The 19,918-nt window shown below is 40.1% G+C and overlaps 1 protein-coding gene across 5 annotated transcripts in view; it reads right to left on the bottom strand.

Annotated features, from left to right (window-relative positions):
* The window catches only part of dgki (diacylglycerol kinase, iota), a 100,267-nt gene extending 81,314 nt beyond the window's left edge, over positions 1-18,953 (bottom strand). For 4 of the 5 annotated variants that reach the window (XM_040035682.1, XM_040035685.1, XM_040035686.1 and 1 more), the window contains exon 1: positions 18,472-18,952. In XM_040035682.1, coding sequence (XP_039891616.1) covers positions 18,472-18,695 — 224 coding nt within the window. In that variant the 5' untranslated portion in view covers positions 18,696-18,952. Of the gene's footprint in view, positions 1-18,471 lie in introns of all 5 variants that reach the window. The other variant, XM_040035687.1, reaches the window with a different exon arrangement.
* Positions 18,954-19,918: the final 965 nt, after the last annotated feature.

Below are 19,918 nucleotides of genomic sequence, written 5' to 3'. Positions count from 1 at the left end.
TGGCTGACTAAATACTTTTTTGACCCACTGTATCTACACAAAAATGTGCCAACTGAATATTTTCTTCATTGACCACTTAGGCCGCTTAGATAATCTTCCAAAACTGATTTTAAGGAACCCAGCGTTTCCACAGATTTAGACATAGCAGAGATAGTCCAGGTTCTACTTGATGTCTCGACAGATGAACCAGTTCTCCACCAATGATGGCTTCTGGATTGAGTGGACTACTGACACCAGTAGTCCACTCAATCCAATGTGAATCTGGGCAAGCCAGTAAGTGGGTAAAATGAAGCAGGAAGGGCTGGGGCTAGCTAAACTTTCAAAATAAGAGCGAGGAGCTTGTGCACAAGGAAATTAATTGTGAATGCCGTCATTCCAACTCTCCACTGACTGGGTCTAAGTGTAACCATGTTATATTAGGGATATTAAAAATACAAAGTCTAGCTGGAATTTTTAGCTGCAACCTTCAAATCAACGTAGGAGGAAAAAAAACAATAGTGTGAGGAAGGGAACAACCTTGAGGAACAACACAACAAAAAATAAAGGCAGATTCAGACATTATGTACATACCACGTAATCAGGGAGATGGGAAACACCAGGGAAGACAGCTGAACACAATCAGACCAACGAGACAAGGGGAAGCAAAACTAGCATCATGACACCCTTTAATACAGCCAGAGCTGAGGTCACCACAGCTGTGCATGTGTTACATTAGTGCATGTTACACCTCCTTTGTTTTAAAAACAGACCATTTTTATATATTCTTTATATACTTTATATCATATTCTTATAATAGATGTTTCTGTATTGTTTTGGTTTTCCATTGGGTTCTCACGGGTTGTAATTTTACTTTATTTTCTCCTAAGTTTATCATTGTCATTCACAAAAAACAAGATAAATAATTTGTGTATGTGCAAACCTATTAGGTGATAAAGCTCATTGTGACATGACAGGAGTGAGACACAGAGGAAGAAAGGCCGGAGTTGCAGTGATGGAGTCGGTGTCACCTCAGCAGTGAACTCCACAGGTTCATTATCAAGACAGATGGGCTTGTTGGAAGAGAGAGAGGAGGTGCTACTTTCAAAGTACAATTACATACCAGGGAAACATGGCTATAGATAGCCCTCTGTATTGATGTACTGTAGTACTCAAATTGACTTTACTCACTCTTGGTAATGCTTACTTTTCTACCTCTGTTTCGACAACTGATAGAAACACTGCAACGTAGCAGGGTATCTCAGTCGACTGTCAGGGGACTATCACGTAAACCTGTTCGCCCATCAGCTTAAAATAAATAAATCAATTAAAGAAATGGGGACACTGCTATCAAAAGATGGTGTTCTTTGGGTGTAATATAGCTGTATGTCGCAGTTGAAGTGGGTGGCCAAAAGAACAAAAAAACAAAAGCAGAAGTATGATGGCCCACATGCACTTATCATGCTGCAGACATGACAGTTCTCTATGAGAAGTTAGAGGTTTGCAAAGTTTTCATGGCATGTTTAGTTTAGGCTCACCGCTCTTGGCACTTCGACTGAGGAAAAAGAAGGAAAAAAACTAAACTATAAGGAAAACCTAAAAAAAAACAAAACATGAACATGAACATAATAGCAAAAAACTGATCATCGCCAAGTGATTGCAAGGTGGTAATATGCAATTTGATATGGGATGAATTGGTTGCAGAGAGAGAATTAAAGAGAGAATAAATCCTTGCAGGCTGCCCAACGTCTGTTTTTTGTTTTTTGTTTTTTTTTCAAGATCATCAAGACAATCAAACTTATATCCAGGCAAACAGGAAAGCTGAGAAACACGCCAACCGGAAATCTTCCAGCTCACCTCCCGGGTCATAAAATACCTTTTACTGACAAAATTAAGGTTTCTGCATCAAGGTTAATAAGGTGCGGCCTATTTCACAACACTCACTAACAGCTAAACAGCTTGTAATTCGATTCAGTCACTGAGTCAGCTGTCTATGCAACTAATCGTTCAACCAGCAGTCTATCCACATTCATACATGGTTGGTATGTAGATGTATGCTGATCCATCCTGAGCACCTTTGGTTGTTTTAAATGGTGAATGCCAACAGTGCAAACAAACCAGTTTTAGTGTAAATTTAGTAATAAGTTGATAGATCAAAGCAAGACCTCGGCTGTCATAATTAATTCATTAGCTAGTCAAAAGCAATCAGTGTCACAAACATAAAAGCCCAGCAGCTACAACTGTCATGGCCTGTTAAGTGTTTTGATGACAAAATGGGTTGAGTGATGAAACTGATTTTCTCTTTATTTCCATCCAACATTAGTGAAAGAGAAATTTATTCACACAAATTTACTTAAAAATAAAGGACTCTGAGTGCTTTTCTCTACAGTATGTTAATCATTGTGTGCATTTCATCTAAGAAAAGTGAGATAAGTGTGTAGACTGCAAGTTATTTTTGAAGGTGGACATTAGGTGTAATTACCTGCATATCTATGTACCAATAGGTCTTGATGCATGCTCAATCATCCAGGTAATCACAGAAAATTGATTCCGCTTGTATCTCACTGAACGTACTTTATCCAGATGAATGTAATCATCTTTCTGGTATCTACCTATAGGTATTTAAAATAATCTATTAAAGCCATAGACATATCATGTAAAACAGATAAACAACAAAGAATGGTCTAAAAAAGAGAAAATATTTAAAAATGTCTTGTTGGTACCAGAGGTCTGAAAAGTGTTTTCACTTTGTCTGAAGAGTGCTTTAAGCTGATGGGAAGGCAACAACAACCACTCGCTACAACCAAGGTATGCAGAAGAGCATCTCTGAATGCACAATATGTCAAACTGAAGTAGATGGGCTACAGCAGCAGAAGGCCACCAGAGTACCACCCCTATGAGCTAAGAACAGGAAGATGAGGCTAAGGTTTCACATGGGTTTACCAAACTGGACAAATGTTGAATCGATTAGCCTTGTATTAACAGTTCTTGCTGCTGGTGGTGGTGGTATAGTGGTGCGGGGGATAGTTTCTGCACATTTCTGGCCCCTCAGTACCATTTCAACCCCACATGTCTTAATGTATAACATGTCAAACTTTGAAGCAGATAGGCTACACTGGATGCTTACAAGCTTACCAAAATGAAAATGATGTCATGAAAGCAGGGATCCATCCTGCCTTGTATCAGTGGTTCAGGCTGGTTGTGGTGCTCCAATGATGTGGGGGACATTTTCTAGTCTTTGGGACTCTTATTACCAACTAAGCATTTATTAAAAACCACAATGTACCTGAAATTTGTTGCTGACCATATCCATTCCTTCATGAGCACAGTGTGCCCATTTTCTAATGGCTGCTTCCAGCAGGATAGCACATCATGTCACAAAGCTCAAATCATCTGAAACTGATTTTTTGAACCTGACAATGAGTTCACTGTACTCTAATTTCCACCGCAATCACCAGATCTCAATCCAAAACGTGCATGGGCAAATCTGCAGCAATTTTGCGATGCTATCATGTCGATATGGAGCAAATGCTAGGAAAGTTTCCATTAACTTGTTGATTCAATGCCATGAAGTATTAAGGCAGTCTTAATGGAAAAGGGGTTTCAAACCTTATACTAACAGCTACCTAAGGAAGTTTAAGTATGTCAAAACACATTTTCAGAAACTGAAGGTGTAATTTATGGTGGTTATTTCTTGACAAAATGTACAAGCAGGTCCAACGCTGTGCCTCTCTACATCTGTGGAATGTAAACAGACAGCTACACTACATAAATTACATAAAGTGGCACGGAAGAGAGGTTGGGAAAGCTGTCCTCTTCTTTTATTTTAAATCACATCAGACTTTCATTCCATTACAGCGAATTCAGTGTATTTAGGAGTCATTCTGCTTGCATTGATGTGGTCAGCCATCACCAGTCAGTTTTCAGACCTGCCTTTGTTGATTTACTTACCATGCTGTTGCTTTTTTGCTCATTATACTGTATTATCATCAGGCCACTTTCTGTGGCCATAAAGGACACAATTTCTTCTACTACATCATTTGCGGCATGATAGATGAGAGACTACTTCTCTGATGATCAGTGTGGGTAGTCATTTTTAAAAAATAGCAGGTCACAACAGGCTACACACGTCACACTAACTGTCGCAGAAAACTCCTGTCACAATCACCTAGTGAGGGAAGGAAGTTAATTGACTAATCTTGCAACACGTCATGGTTTCTCTTCTCTAGTACACTAAGAAGATCCACTTCCCTTTTTTTCGTCTGTTTCGCATTTTGCCCTCTTTTTTTCAGCCCCGTTTCCAAGTGGGAAAAGCCTCTTACAGCCAGGCAGACGACTAATAAGGAGCGGCTCCTGTCAGCCAATCCCCCTTAATGCCTCGGCACACTGCATTATGGGCAAAATAACCCCCAACACACACACACATAGAGACACCCAGTCACTCTCAAACACTCCTGAAAAGGCTAGGAAAAGAGAGCGAGATAAGCCAGAAATCCCACTGTTCCAAAAAAAGATGTCATCACTCTTCTTCTTCCTCTTAGCAAGAAAATGATTGATATGCATAAGCACACACAAACACACCACCAGACAACTAGAACAGCATTACTCAGTGAAGGTAGCGAAGGTTGTACCAACACCTCCGAATAACACAGTCTATAATATGTATAGAAATAAAAGGAGACTGAGTCAGTGAGCAGAGAAACCCTACACATCACGATGAATAACATACACTAACATAAACACACTCATTATTCTGGAAAATGAAGCAGAATCCCTTCGGCACAGAATTTGTGCTGAAGAAAAAATAATAAATAAATTATTTCAGGCTATTTCTACTTCAAATACTCCAATTACGCTCTTCTAGCCCCTCCCACTTTCTGTTCAACCTTTCTGTTTGCGAGTAGCAGCCAATCAGGAGAGAGATGGCTAAAAAAGAAAGAATATTTTTGGGTTCTTGCTTGATATTATTGAGTTTTGGCTCCTATTTTGACTTTGTGGTTAGTCTGGCGATGAGGTTTTTTTTTTTTTTTTATATAATATTATTGAGTTTGGATTCTTGATGTAATGATATCATTATAGTCTGACAAGCATTTCCCTATCTCTCCCCCCTTTATCTTGTGAAGGTGCCTTTGACTCTTCCTTGACTTCTGTGCTCAATCTGTATGAACAGCCTAACCTTTGATGTAGTCCATCCACAGGTTAGGCTAACACCATTACCAGTATACCAGTACCAGTATACAAAATTATCTTATTGTGCTTGTGTTGCTCTGTAGCTCTCATCAAACGAGAAGTTTGGGTGTTTGAGTTCAATTTTGTTTTCCATTGCAAAACATCGAATTCTCCATGCCGCCATGGTCACACATTTGGTAAAAGCTCACGGTTTTCAAAATAAAGTAACACCAACTCCCTTTTGACTTTCCTGACCAACTTTTAGATGGCTTCAGTCAACCAACTTGAAGCTGTAAGTGCAACATGTCATTTGCTGTTGCCCATTGGGCCACAGACACGCCCTTCAACAAAAACTGAAAAGCCTCCAAATTTAGCATGACGAAGCTGTGCCATCTACACTAACCAAATACAAAGCTGACCCCTTAAAATCCCCAGGAAGAGTTTGAAAAAGTATAATGCCTGGAAATGGCATAATGGCGTCAGTATTTAATCTTACATTCAAAATGTTGGGTTCAGGTGCCTTGGACATACAAATAGCTTTAACTATGTCTTGAACACTTCATGCCTCACACTCGAAGTGTTCAGTCCCATAAAATGTCTTTTTACCCCCAAATGAATTATATAATCAACTTTGAGAAAAGAAAACTGCAGCTTCATAGCACTGAGACTGGTTTAATCTTACAAAAATCCTATATGTTCTTCTGTTTTTTTGAATTATCTCGTCTACCTTACAGCTTACTCTCCCTCCTCCTCTGCTTCCTAACAAGAGGAGAAATCATAAATATGCATGTATATCTGTTCATCCGTTGTGAGGATGAGAGGAGAGAGGGAAAATTGTGTCACTGAGCCTTGTATTTCATCAACAATTGGTGCTGTGATCGTCTGCTTAAAAATGCATGAGTGTCTTTAAGCTGCCTGGACTCTGAGCCAAACGTTCCACTGAATTTAACACAGACTGCACTACAAAACCAGCTCCTACACTGGTTGTATAGAACATCCGGGATCAGGTCTTTCTTGCTTTAGTTAGGCTAACCCACACAGGCCTATCAGATGAGCTCTGTTCTCCTTCCTGATTTTTTTTTTTTTTTTTTTTTTTTTTTTTTTTTGTTAAATAGATGTGTTCATTTGGTTTCATCCTAAACTATTTCACATGGATCAAGATCAGTCTGGCAAACTTTGGATACAGATCCTGGATATTTATACTCCCATCTCAGGCTGTCCCTAGCATCCTCTTCTGTCACACCAACCCTTCTATGGGAAAACAGCATTTGCCTCAGTTGAGCTCTACCTTTTACTAAACACTTTCCTGCTGACTTTATGTCTTCAAGTACCAGTTCCAAGTCTTACTGAGTACAACATAATGTTTACTTTGCAGGTCAAGGTTAACACTTGTGATCATAATGACAATAAACAGGAATATGCTTTACCAGAGATGACTAATGGGCTACAAGCCAATAAGCATGCAGCGTTCATTGGCTTCTCAGATCTACCTCTCGCTGATGATGTCTACTTTCCAAAAGTTACAATGGCGATGTCTTCAAAAGCAGGCGACATCACAGTGGCTACCGTTGTTTTACATTTCTTTCTTTATTTCTTATTGATCTTGTCTGTCATTCACTTTAGCCATGAGAGGTAACACAGGAGGAGAAGTGTGCTGTATTAGCAAACACGGACATATATATTACATATAAAATAATAGGTCCTTCTGCTGTTACACCCACATAGCACTTGCTGAGACCATTTCACTAAAACTAAAAATGGAAACCTCAGGAGAGTCAAAGGCTCACTAACGTCAGAAGCACTCATACAGTGCGGATCATGTAAGAGTAATTTCGAGTTCATTTTCTGCACAAAAATGGTTCATGCACCATACTCCAGAATTTTTAGCAATCATTCAGAATAGAAACTGATCTAAAAGTGAAGGTCAACCCAAAAGCATCATCTCCTTTGGATGTTTTGATACGTATAGTAATTATAGTTTTATAGTTTTTCTTCTTACTGTCCACACGCCATACTTTGAGAACCATTACTAAACCAACACTAAAGTGAAAAACCAGCCAAAACAGGCCGACATTTTTCCAGAGTAACACACTAAAGCGTCACCAAAACATTAATTTTTGATGTCTGATCGTCTCTCAGTGAGACTTGTAGGTAGATAAATTAAGGACATAACAGCAAAATTAACAACATCTACATTCCTGTCAAAATTTGACAAAACAGTTTTCCTTTTCCTGAATGCATTAAATTGTAAAAATGTCATTAAAAATTATGTGTGCCCATGTGTTTTGTAGCTTATTAAATGCCGCCCTTACTGCATGCAAGGTATTTCTTCTGTTTTGGCCTTTCCCATTTAATTTCCCCAGAGAAAGCCAATGCTATTGAACTGCACTGGGATGTATTGCTCTGTTTTACAATTACTGTAAGTAGAATGACATTAAAGGTTTCTAACTCATAAATATCTCTTTCCTTTAGGCCGTTTCAGGCTGCTGACCGTGTGCATCGTCCATAGAAAACAACTGCAGACACAAAAATCGGAAAGTTAAAAATTCACGAGTGCCTTCAGGAGCTCTGGGGTAAGTACATTTGGAAAATCAAACATGCTTTTTCTACTGCAAACTCACATCTTTTTTTTAAGTTTAATTTAAAAAGAATGACAGGTTAATGATAACAGAATTTAAAGCTTGAAGGAAGAAACCAAGATTTCAGCACATAAGCAGCAGCAGGCGCTCCGCTGGTTATAAATATATCAGGGACCTTAAATGCCTTGCTCTTACACCAGAAGACAGCTTCATTCAAGTCACCGGGCTTGTTTTATTTTAAGAGCGAGTTAACTTTTATTACTCCGCCTAATGTCACTTCTCCACTGGGTAATAAAATAATTGTCCTATAATATGCCACTGCCACTAATTCTCTCTTTTTCCTGCTTCCTCCTCTTTCATATATACCTCTGACTCTGTATCAAACATTTGCCCATTTCTCTTCCCCTCTATAGCCATTTTTTACCCCTCCTTTCCCCCTCTCCCCTCTGTATTCTGTCCTAATTGAAGGCTGAATAGAGTTTTATATTCTGGCAGCATCAGATAATGAAAGGCCTTTGATCACTGTTTACCCCCGCAGGTGGTACACAGCAGTAGCAACATGAGATACACTCGTATCTTTTTATGTTTTTTTCCTCTCTCCTCCTGCATTTGTGTGTGCCTCGCCAGCCTTTTCTCTCCATCCCTCTCGTACACCACCTCGCAGTCAGCCAGTGGACGTGAAACCCGGAGTATATCCTGGACTGCAGACATGCACTTATTGTGATATGCCGTTTGTAAAGTGGGCCGTAAATAGCGGAAGGATAGCGTTGCAACATCCTGTCCTGTGGCGGTTTGTTTCAGCAACAATTCCCACAAAGGCGGCGGTAAAAATCTCACCACACGGTAAAGCTGGGGTGATGAAACAGAGTGTTTGTTTCTTTGTATTTTTGCTTCGGGGCAAACAGGTCACGCTGGCATTTTCTTTGCCTGCAAAGTCAGAGATCACGGCCAGATAGCTGGTTCATCAGCTACAGACTCGAAGTCTTAGGTGGTTGTCAAATAATGTGTGATTCAGCGTTGTCGGCTTCTTGTTAGCGATGACATCCTGGAGTCAAAGAAGGTGCCAGGGGAAGCATTTGACAGCTGGGATACAAACAGTAGATTCTGGGGGTATTTTTAGCCTTCATTTTTTTAACAGAATGGTAGAGAGCAGACAGAAACACAGGAAGAGAGTGAGAGGGAATGATATGCAGGAAATGGTCCAGGGTGGACTCGACCCCAGGGCCCCCTGCCCCCATGGGTTCCCCAATCAACCAGGTGAGCTACAGTGGCACCCTGAAGGCTTGTTTTTATAGAATTTTTCAACTGCCTACTCCTTTAATCAGCTGAATATAATCATGCCAAAAATGCAGCACAAGGCAGGCACATCAGACTTTTATTTTATTAGCCTCCAAAACAAAAAAAAACAGTTGAGTTACACCATACAGCATGAATTTAACACTAACATAAATCTACTATAACTAATACATACATACATACACACACACACATATATATATACATATATACGTATACATATATATGTATGTATATATATATATGTATATGTGTATATATATATACATACATATATATGTATGTATATATATATACACATATACATATATATATACATATATACATATATATACACACATACAATATAGATACACACAGACATATATAGTACACATATATAGAGACACACATATTATATATACCACACATATATATTTTATACACATATATATATACACATTATATATATACCCATATATATTACACATATATACTTATCTATCTATTATATATATATATATATATAATATATATATTATATATATATATATAATATTATTAGGGGCTTGCAACGATATTCGTATCGATATTGAACCGTTCGATACAGTGCTTTGGTTAGGTACGCATATGTATCGAACAATACACCCTTTGTAATTTATTTTATCAATTTTCCTTCTGACGATGCTGTCTGTGTTGAGCGCTCAGTGAATCTGTGTTCGACTACTCCGCCTAGGCTGCACTGTCGAGCGCTCAACACAGACAGCATCGTCAGAAGGAAGAGCGCAGGGCACCTCCCCCACCCTCATTCAGATCTGGCGTTTGGAATTATTTTGGTTTTCATGTGACGTATGACCCTGAAGGTAAGCGAGTCATGGACTAAAGTAAAACAGTATGTTGGATGTGCCATGCAATGCTCAATTACATTGGTGGGAACTAGTGTGTTAGCGCAGTTAGCTCGTTAACGTGTTTGCCGTCTAGCCCCATGCACGGAGCGATCGGCGGTAGCTCGTTAACGGAGATTTGCCGTGTTGTGGCGTTAAGGTCATTTAAACGAGATTAACCTGAAAGCACTAGTGGGAACACAACGAATATGACTGCACATTTACGCCGACATCATCCTAGTGCAAAGACAAGTGGAAGCAGACAAAAAAAAGCAAGCATGCTACTAACTTTAGCCGAGTCATTTAGACAGCTGTTAGCACATGATTCTCCTTATGCTGCTGAGAATATAGCCCAGAAGAAGCGGATAGTATAGCTTTTATTTTGGAAAGAGACATTTCTCTGTAATAAACTCTCTTTTCCAAAGATGAGTGATTCCTCAATCAGATACAGGGCTTGCAATATCGCTAGCCCGACGTCCCGGAGCTAGCGATTTTTTCAGTCGGGCTACCAAAATCTATCTCTGCCCTGCCCGTCGGGCTATTGTAGGAAAAATATATGTCAGTGCTTTTGCATTCTTTCAGAAATGTAGCTGGGTAATTATGTCATTGGCATCGGTGAGCCACTGTCAATATGTGACATATTGAAGTCGCGTTTGAATTTGCACTTGTTTTTTTGCTTTCACTTTGCAATCGTGTGAACTGTGTATAGAGAGCGACAGCACTGATCTGTGAGTGATGATAATTTGTGCACCAATTCCTCTGACATCGTCTTATTAATCGTTAGCTTACTATGCAAACATGACAAGTGAAATCTCCCGCAGCAAGCTTAAACATGTGAGAGGTTGATCGCGCAGAGAATCGCTGAGCTTATGTGAGTGAGCGTGTAAAAGCATTTCAGTTCTGCTGAGCCAAATAAGACAGGTCAGGGTGAAGAAGTGACAGCCAAAGAAAAGCTTACCACAAAACGGAGAAGTTATGACAAATCAGACTATAAGGCAAAAAGAAAGTGCAGCTTTATGGTTTCATGGACAAAATAATTTCTGTTGGCTGCAATATGAATGAGCTAAATAACCAGGGCTGCACATAGTGGTCCGCAGGTGCGCATTTGCTGTCAAAATAAAAAACACGCACAAGGGTTAGGGTTAAATTTAAAACTGTACTTTTGAGTTAAAATATATATTTATAATTTTAATAAATGACAAATTAAAAATGCATGAACATTTTTTGTATCGAAAAAATATCGAACCGTGACACATATATACACACACACACACACACACACACACACACACACAGTGGGGCAAAAAAGTATTTAGTCAGCCACCGATTGTGCAAGTTCCCCCACTTGAAATGATGACAGAGGTCAGTAATTTGCACCAGAGGTACACTTCAACTGTGAGAGACAGAATGTGAAAAAAAAATCCATGAATCCACATGGTAGGATTTGTAAAGAATTTATTCGTAAATCAGGGTGGAAAATAAGTATTTGGTCAATAACAAAAATACAACTCAGTACTTTGTAACATAACCTTTGTTGGCAATAACAGAGGTCAAACGTTTACTATAGGTCTTTACCAGGTTTGCACACACAGTAGCTGGTATTTTGGCCCATTCCTCCATGCAGATCTTCTCGAGAGCAGTGATGTTTTGGGGCTGTCGCCGAGCAACACGGACTTTCAACTCCCGCCACAGATTTTCTATGGGGTTGAGGTCTGGAGACTGGCCAGGCCACTCCAGGACTTTCAAATGCTTCTTACGGAGCCACTCCTTTGTTGCCCGGGCGGTGTGTTTTGGATCATTGTCATGTTGGAAGACCCAGCCTCGTTTCATCTTCAAAGTTCTCACTGATGGAAGGAGGTTTTGGCTCAAAATCTCACGATACATGGCCCCATTCATTCTGTCCTTAACACGGATCAGTCGTCCTGTCCCCTTGGCAGAAAAACAGCCCCATAGCATGATGTTTCCACCCCCATGCTTCACAGTAGGTATGGTGTTCTTGGGATGCAACTCAGTATTCTTCTTACTCCAAACACGACGAGTTGAGTTTATACCAAAAAGTTCTACTTTGGTTTCATCTGACCACATGACATTCTCCCAATCCTCTGCTGTATCATCCATGTGCTCTCTGGCAAACTTCAGACGGGCCTGGACATGCACTGGCTTCAGCAGCGGAACACGTCTGGCACTGCGGGATTTGATTCCCTGCCGTTGTAGTGTGTTACTGATGGTGACCTTTGTTACTTTGGTCCCAGCTCTCTGCAGGTCATTCACCAGGTCCCCCCGTGTGGTTCTGGGATCTTTGCTCACCGTTCTCATGATCATTTTGACCCCACGGGATGAGATCTTGCGTGGAGCCCCAGATCGAGGGAGATTATCAGTGGTCTTGTATGTCTTCCATTTTCTGATGATTGCTCCCACAGTTGATTTTTTCACACCAAGCTGCTTGCCTATTGTAGATTCACTCTTCCCAGTCTGGTGCAGGTCTACAATACTTTTCCTGGTGTCCTTCGAAAGCTCTTTGGTCTTGGCCATGGCGGCGTTTGGAGTCTGACTGTTTGAGGCTGTGGACAGGTGTCTTTTATACAGATGATGAGTTCAAACAGGTGCCATTCATACAGGTAACGAGTGGGGGACAGAAAAGCTTCTTACAGAAGACGTTACAGGTCTGTGAGAGCCAGAGATTTTCCTTGTTTGAGGTGACCAAATACTTATTTTCCACCCTAATTTACGAATAAATTCTTTACAAATCCTACCATGTGGATTCATGGATTTTTTTTTCACATTCTGTCTCTCACAGTTGAAGTGTACCTCTGGTGCAAATTACTGACCTCTGTCATCATTTTAAGTGGGGGAACTTGCACAATCGGTGGCTGACTAAATACTTTTTTGCCCCACTGTATATACATATATACATCAGATCAGCCAGTACAGTTTCAACAAATTCAAATCTATACTAAACGTTTTTTTAAAGTCATTTAAAGAATAAAAAAATAACACGCATAGACCACCTAAAGGCGAGCGAAATTCGTAGATATTTTGTAAGTTCAGCAAAATAAAGTAAACCGAGATTGTTTTGTGAACACAGACACTGATTTAGCATCAGAATGTATCTGTGTATGTACCATTTTACCCCCTCTCTTCAAAACCACAGACGTTCTTCTGTACTGGAGACTGTTTGCATACACGGAGGCAATTTTCACCCATTCATATTTGTAAATCTTATCCATTAGTGCTCTTTTTTCACAGATTTATCAGTGAGTTCTCTCTCAAATGTTCTCATAAGTTACAATAAGGACAAATTAAATTAAAACTGTCATTCCAGATAACATAATAGCTATCTTGTGCAGATAATACAGGTTTGCCTTTTCTGTTTGCTCTTTGGTGAGCCTCAGACACAGAACATTTACATGCCGCTGGCCAGAAACATTAGAGGATAATTAGGGGTTACATATCCAGGGATTTTTCCAGGCTGAGAATTAGTCTTTGGGAGTAGACTACTCAAAAAAATATATAGTTTATATATGAATAAATAAAAGCATAATTAAAAAACTAGTAATCATTTTGCCCTTACTGTCCTTTGGCTCTGACTAACACCTCTTTAATGGTGCAGGGAAAAACCCCAGCATCTCTAATGGCATCATCTTACAATACATATCTCCCACTACGTATTTCAACTGTGATGCAGCTCTAAGTTGCAATGAATATTTTATATCTAATCTCAACGTGGCTATCAGTCAGTTGTGGCATAATTAATAAAGTGTTCCAGGAAGACTGCAAATATTGTAGGCATGTATATATGGGCTTTGGGGTACATTAGGACTTCAGAAAGAGTGCACAGGGATGGAGTGGGGTCATTGTGAGGTCAGGACAGAGGAGATAGAGTCTCGTTTCGCTGCTATGAGCACAACTGCCGCTCTGCTAAGGCTCTGCTTTATGGGTTGTGGGAACTGTAGCGGGTTTATATAATTTTATGAGCTCTAATGCCAACTGTGTTGACAGCTAGATAATCCGAAAAATCTATAAATGCAACGCTGACCAACTGCCTGTCACAGATAACCAGGAAGTGGTTGGAGAAACATGTCACTGACTCACTTACAGATTGAGTGTCCAGCCGGCTGACTGACTAGCTAATTAAAGTAATGTCTTACAAACCAACCGGTGCGCTGACTACACAGACACACACAAAGCCGCTGTCTTTTGACAGAGGAAGGGCTGTCATGCAGGCAGATGGGTGAGACATCTAAGAATAGATAAAAGGAGGGACAGCATTCTGGGAACACACACACTCACACACACACACAGACAAAGTGTGACGAATGTCTGGCAGATAAGTTACACGTGCCTCATGCTGCCATAAACACACAATACCACAGCTCCTCACATACACTCACACACGCTGGCTTTGATGTTCAACAGCATAATTTCTCAGCGCTTTCATATTGCCACATATGGTAATTCACTTCTTGGCATTGGCCACTTCAAAGCTATGTAAACCACCTTCTTACAAAACATCTCCCCTGACCGGCTAATTCCATTTCCTGCACATCATGGCTGATTCCACGAAGCAGAAAATTCACAGATTAATCATAGCCTCATCCAATAAGGTCAAAGGTCCGAAAAACCCAAGACACGCCACGTTAACCGCCGTGCCAATCTGCCTTTGTCGTGTTGATAGAACAAGGCAGATTTATTTGGCGTAATTAAATATACCAGACTGTATTCTTCCAGTCCAAACATACGACCGACATACTGCGGTGGATTAGAAATACAATAAAGAAACAAACTGTTCTAACTTCAGATGTGACAAAAGAACATCATGCTAGGGAATAAGTGAAATTCCAGCAAAGAGTACCATATACACAGTATAAGTTGTTCATTAACTAAAAAAAAAAAAAAAGAAAGAAAAAGAAAAAAAAATGGCAGGTTTTCTAACCATCTGGCATTTTATTTCCACATTCTTCTTCTCTGAAATACTCGGTGCACAGTAGCAAACAGTGGCTGAGTAACATGAGCCAAATTCTCTGCTTTGCAAACAAAAATAATCCAACTAGGGATTCCAGTGAGGCCATTTACAGTTTATGAGCACTGAATACAGCTACTGGAAGCAGCTATAAAGGGACAGGGTGGACAAGGTCATTATTTGGTTCATCTTTTGTCATTCCACTTTCCTCCCAGAACTTTTACTCTCAATTCTGGTGTAATATTCCAATATACTCGGTATATATTAATCTCTATACAGAGAAATCTGCATTTCTATATATGTAGAATATCTAGGCCAGAGTTTGGGTAAATCTTCTGGTTTCTAGTTGCATTACTCAATCAAGTTTGAGCCAAGTGTCTGATAATCATCATAAAAGAGCAATCACACTTGCCAAAATTTCATCTCACACCAACACCAACAACTATCTGTTGATGAATGACAGGTTTTAAGGGTATCGGCATTTATAAAACACAAGATAACCTTACAAGTACTCGTCAGTTGTTCCTGTTGTATAAACTAACTGTATTAGTATATTAACCAGATGAAAACAGGGTAACTAATGCCTAATAACCTACCGTAATAAAAACACAGTTAAATTGTTCCCATTTCTTTTTACGTAAAAAAAATGTTGCATTTTTAAATTAAACAATCGCCAGCTCCTTGGACTACACCACCTTATTTTGGTGTAGTATGGCAAACCACAGGTCATTACTTAATGAGAGTAGGAACTCCTTATTTTTGGCAAAAATTATGATCAGAATTACTCACAGGCTATGGAAAATTGTGTATTTACTAAACTAAACTGTCTCACATTTAAATTGTTGGGATCTTATCACCTTTGCCAAGACAACAGCCAGCTGCTGTGCATCACTTAAAGCAGGCCAGTTCAATGGATCCTGAGAGATTTGGAGACAAAAAGCAGCAAGTAGTAGTTCTTCCACAGGTTCTTCTATGGAAACTGCTGGGTTTTACCTATCGAAGTCATCTCAGCTAGAGCTGAACTTAACAGCGAGCAAGTTGGTCAATTACACGGGCCTAGAGACGAGTCAGAAACTGCTGGTCCCTAGGGGAAACGTTTATTCTCTGACCAGTTGTTGCTAGGTTAAACTGGTCCAAAAAAAATGGTGATAACATCAAAAACCTCCCTGAACTTTCTTTGGTCGCAATCAGATTATCACATTCACCTTTAGTTTCCACAGAAGACACCACTGCATCTGTAAACCCTCACTAACTGCAGTAGTGAAACCAAAAAAAATGGGCGATGAAAAAGGGAAACTGAGGCCGTTCACCTTCAAAGTAAAAGTTAATCGCTGCTATCTAGGAGCAACCAAAGCAAACGTAAGAAGGTTTTGGGTGCACCACTTTCACCCAGCGAGAGCAAGCAACCTCCCGCAAACACTCCCCAACCAATCTTTCCCTCGCAACCATTGGTTACCATGGGGTAATTGTTTTCATAATCACTGGAAGCCAAAAGTGTGACTTAAAATAGTTCCGATCAAGCTCTGAACTGTTTTACAGAACAATAAATCTCAAATACTGACTCTTCCTCACAGGCACAAAATGTCTGGAGAAACACCATTTTTAAAAAAAGTACTACTTATGAACATTTGACTCGCTATATTTGACTCAGTTAAGTGCAATAAAATGGATCCATGTCGAGCAAATAATCAAACACCACCACTTCCTTGACTATCACATAATAATAACACAACTTCTGCCAACTAAGACTTCTGCTGGCTGAATACGATTCTTCACATGACGTCATCCTTTCCTCCGGAGTCCATAAAGCAGACGAGGGTTTGACATGTTCAGTGTACCAAACCCATCAATGCTCCGGTTTACTGCTGCATTTTCTACTGAGGCAACACTTTTATCACAACAAACTACTCCTGCAGTCATAAAATTGGAAAAAGGCAAGCCAGCTGCGGCACTCCCCAGGAAACACAATCTCCTGGAAACCTCACTTAACCAAAGATGGTTTCCCCTCGGAACAGAGACTCCGTAAATGATGACACAATAAACACAAAGGAGTTGTGAGTCTGTTGTCTTTGCCTTACACTGTTTAAAAAGATCATGCACACTCCAAACAACAACAACAAAAAATGGGTAATTATCATCTGTCGAATGGATTGTAATAGGATTATTATAATGTACCAGCCCTTTTTAAAATGAGATGAATTGCATTCCTCAAAAAAAAAGGAATGGTTTATTCAACTGTAATGTGTTTACATGGGGAATATTTAATCTGACTGGGTCATTAATTACTGGGGCAATAAAAGGCTTACAGTAATTATCCTGCACCCCCACCCCACCCTCCACCCAGGTTTAAAAAGAAATAATTTATCAAATGCAGCCATAATTTTTAATTTACAGTTTTTATTCTTTGTGTTGGCGAAGACCAAATGTGATTTACAACTTTAAAATTAATGTATTTCAATAGGAGGGGATGTCTCACCATGGAAACCAAGAAAAAGAAGTGGCAATCGGTGTGTTTTAACCCAAAAACATGATATTTTTCTAATCAGAGTAGATTTTATTCCCTTAACTGATCAAAGTAGGTTTTATTGACCAAGCTGTTTTGTGACCTTCAATCTAACCAAGTAGTTTTTAATCCCTAAACTAAACAGAGTCATTTTTATTTGATGATTAAAATCTGCGAGTCAAAGTGAGGTCGACAGTGCAAGTTGCAAAATGACTCACTCAACTTCTCCTGCAAACCCTCCCACATTCAAAATGTGAACGCCATCGACATCTGAAAGTGAAAAATATTAATTTCATGACACAAATCAGTACATACGAGCACAGAGTCACCAGATTAGAGGTCGTGACCCTTTCTTATCAATTTTCCCAAGCAAAGATTTAATAGTGCTGATGGTAAAAATTATACTTCACTTTATCACACTGCTCCAAATCAGACACAAACAAGTTAGTCGAACACAAACAAGCTGAAATGATTGATTTGACCCCCAACTACAGATCATTTCCAGCAGACACATAAACACAAAGCCTAGACAGAAAGACAGACAGATAGACTGTGTGAACGTGTGGGCTTGGGATCTGGCCAGTTTTCACTATCAACTGCAGCTGCCAGTCACACTGGGGTGTCAGGATGCTGCTGGCATTCACACACGCACGCACGCACGCACACACACACACACACACACCACAAATCAATACAGCTTCACTCCCTCCCCCTCCTCCACACTGTTCCAGCACCACAGGGACATGCACACATTGTTGTGTATGTAAAATTGTTTTTATCCCTCACTGATGGGGCTAAAATGCCCTGGCTTTTGTGCGCATATCAGTGCTGGGGCTGTCAACAGCAGCATGGTGAGCACAGCCTGGGACAAGGCAGGGTTATCATAACCATGACATGTGAGAATTTAGCTTTTCAGCTATGAGCTGAAGTATGCACCACTCAGTGTGTGTTTATGTTTACAAGATTTAGCTAGCATGGGTGTAATTCTTGCAGCAGCTTTAGCCTTTAACGTGTAACTTAAGCACGAGGAGAGTGAAGTATAGGCGCAAAGACATAATAAATGCACAAACATATCCTTCTCGAACCAGTATCCTTCCCCAGCATCCTCCCAGCTATCCCACTCACCGATACGACGTCTGTTTTCTGAACGCCAGTCCCCTTAATTTCTCCTCCAGAGTCTCTTGCTCCATGTCAGGCAGGCTACTGAACGTGTCGCTGCAGCAGCCCACGGCAGCCTCCTCCGAGCCGGCTCCGGACTCCGAGTCACCCCCGTCAGCTCCGAGAGAGGCCGGGCGCCCGCTTAAGCCCCCCGCCGCCGGGCTGGTGCGATCCTTCGCTTGGGGGTCCATGCTGGTCGCTCCTCGCGGTGTCACGCCGCGCTGGACCCCCTCTCCTCCGGGTACTGAGGGGACGCGGATGCCGGCGGTGAAAAGGAGAGTCTAACTACTCCGGCGTGATAATAAATAAAAAAAAAAAACGTAACGCTGAGAGCGGCTGTGTAGGCTTTGACCGCTGACCGCCTTTATATACTGCAGCCGAGCACGGCAGCACGCGCAGCCGCCTGGACAACAGAACGAACTGCACTCACGAGCCCCCTGACCAACTGGCAGTGAGTTACGTCAAGCTAAGCACGCCAGGTAGGAAGTGGGAAAACTTGTCTTCAAAATAAAAGCCCCCCAAACTTTTTTTAAACGATACATTTTTATGTGACATTTGATATTTTAAAAATAATATTATAATAATTCATTAAAAATTAACCATCGTCTTTTTATGTCATAAAATAGTTATTTATACATAGAGCAGTAAGGTTTTTTGCTTGTTTGTTTTTTTTACTATAGTTTTGTGCCCGCTATTTTTTTTTTAATTAGAGGTTTAAACTAGGTTTCGTTTCGCTTTCTTCTCCTACTTTTTTAATTTTGGACCAGTGTCCCCTTAAATAAGCCTGAAAATACCTAATAAGTATATTTTACAACAAATGACAAACACAAAAATATTCAGAATTTTTTTTTAAAAAAAATGTGAGTTCTTGCACAAATTATAATTATGATTTAGAATCAATCCCTGCACTTATACTTTTTTACACATTAAGAAGCTCCATATTCCCATGCATTTTTTACCACAAGTTAAAGGCAGATTTAAAATTTCAGATGACATAGTTGTTTTTAAAGCTCAAAATCTTTTAAACTACTATTTTATAACTAATATTAGTGATTTATTTACAGTTTCTTCTTTAACATCAAATCCATTGAAACGTTAAGTACATATTTGATATTAAATGGCTTCCACGAGGTTCCTCATAGCCACAACTAACCAATTAATTTAAAAAACAAAACAAAACATTTATTTCGAAATACTCACACGGAAGTTATGTGTTTTATTGTTTGCGATATGACACAGGTTTAAAAACTGCAAAAGCGCGAGCTAATGTGAGGGCGGTGACAGTAAACACGTTCAGTGTGTGCAGATCTTGGCTGACTCCGACATCTATCCATCCATCCGTCCTTTATCCATCCACATGGCTCATGGGGTGAGCAGCGTGGCATTGTGGGATACTCCCTCTCCTCCTGCTGCT

The sequence above is a fragment of the Simochromis diagramma genome, unplaced genomic scaffold (genome assembly GCF_900408965.1).
Source record: "Simochromis diagramma unplaced genomic scaffold, fSimDia1.1 OVJJ01000816.1, whole genome shotgun sequence".
In the NCBI taxonomy this organism is placed as follows: domain Eukaryota; kingdom Metazoa; phylum Chordata; class Actinopteri; order Cichliformes; family Cichlidae; genus Simochromis; species Simochromis diagramma.
Note: the sequence above shows the minus strand (reverse complement) of the source record. Positions and strands in the feature narration are given on the sequence as shown.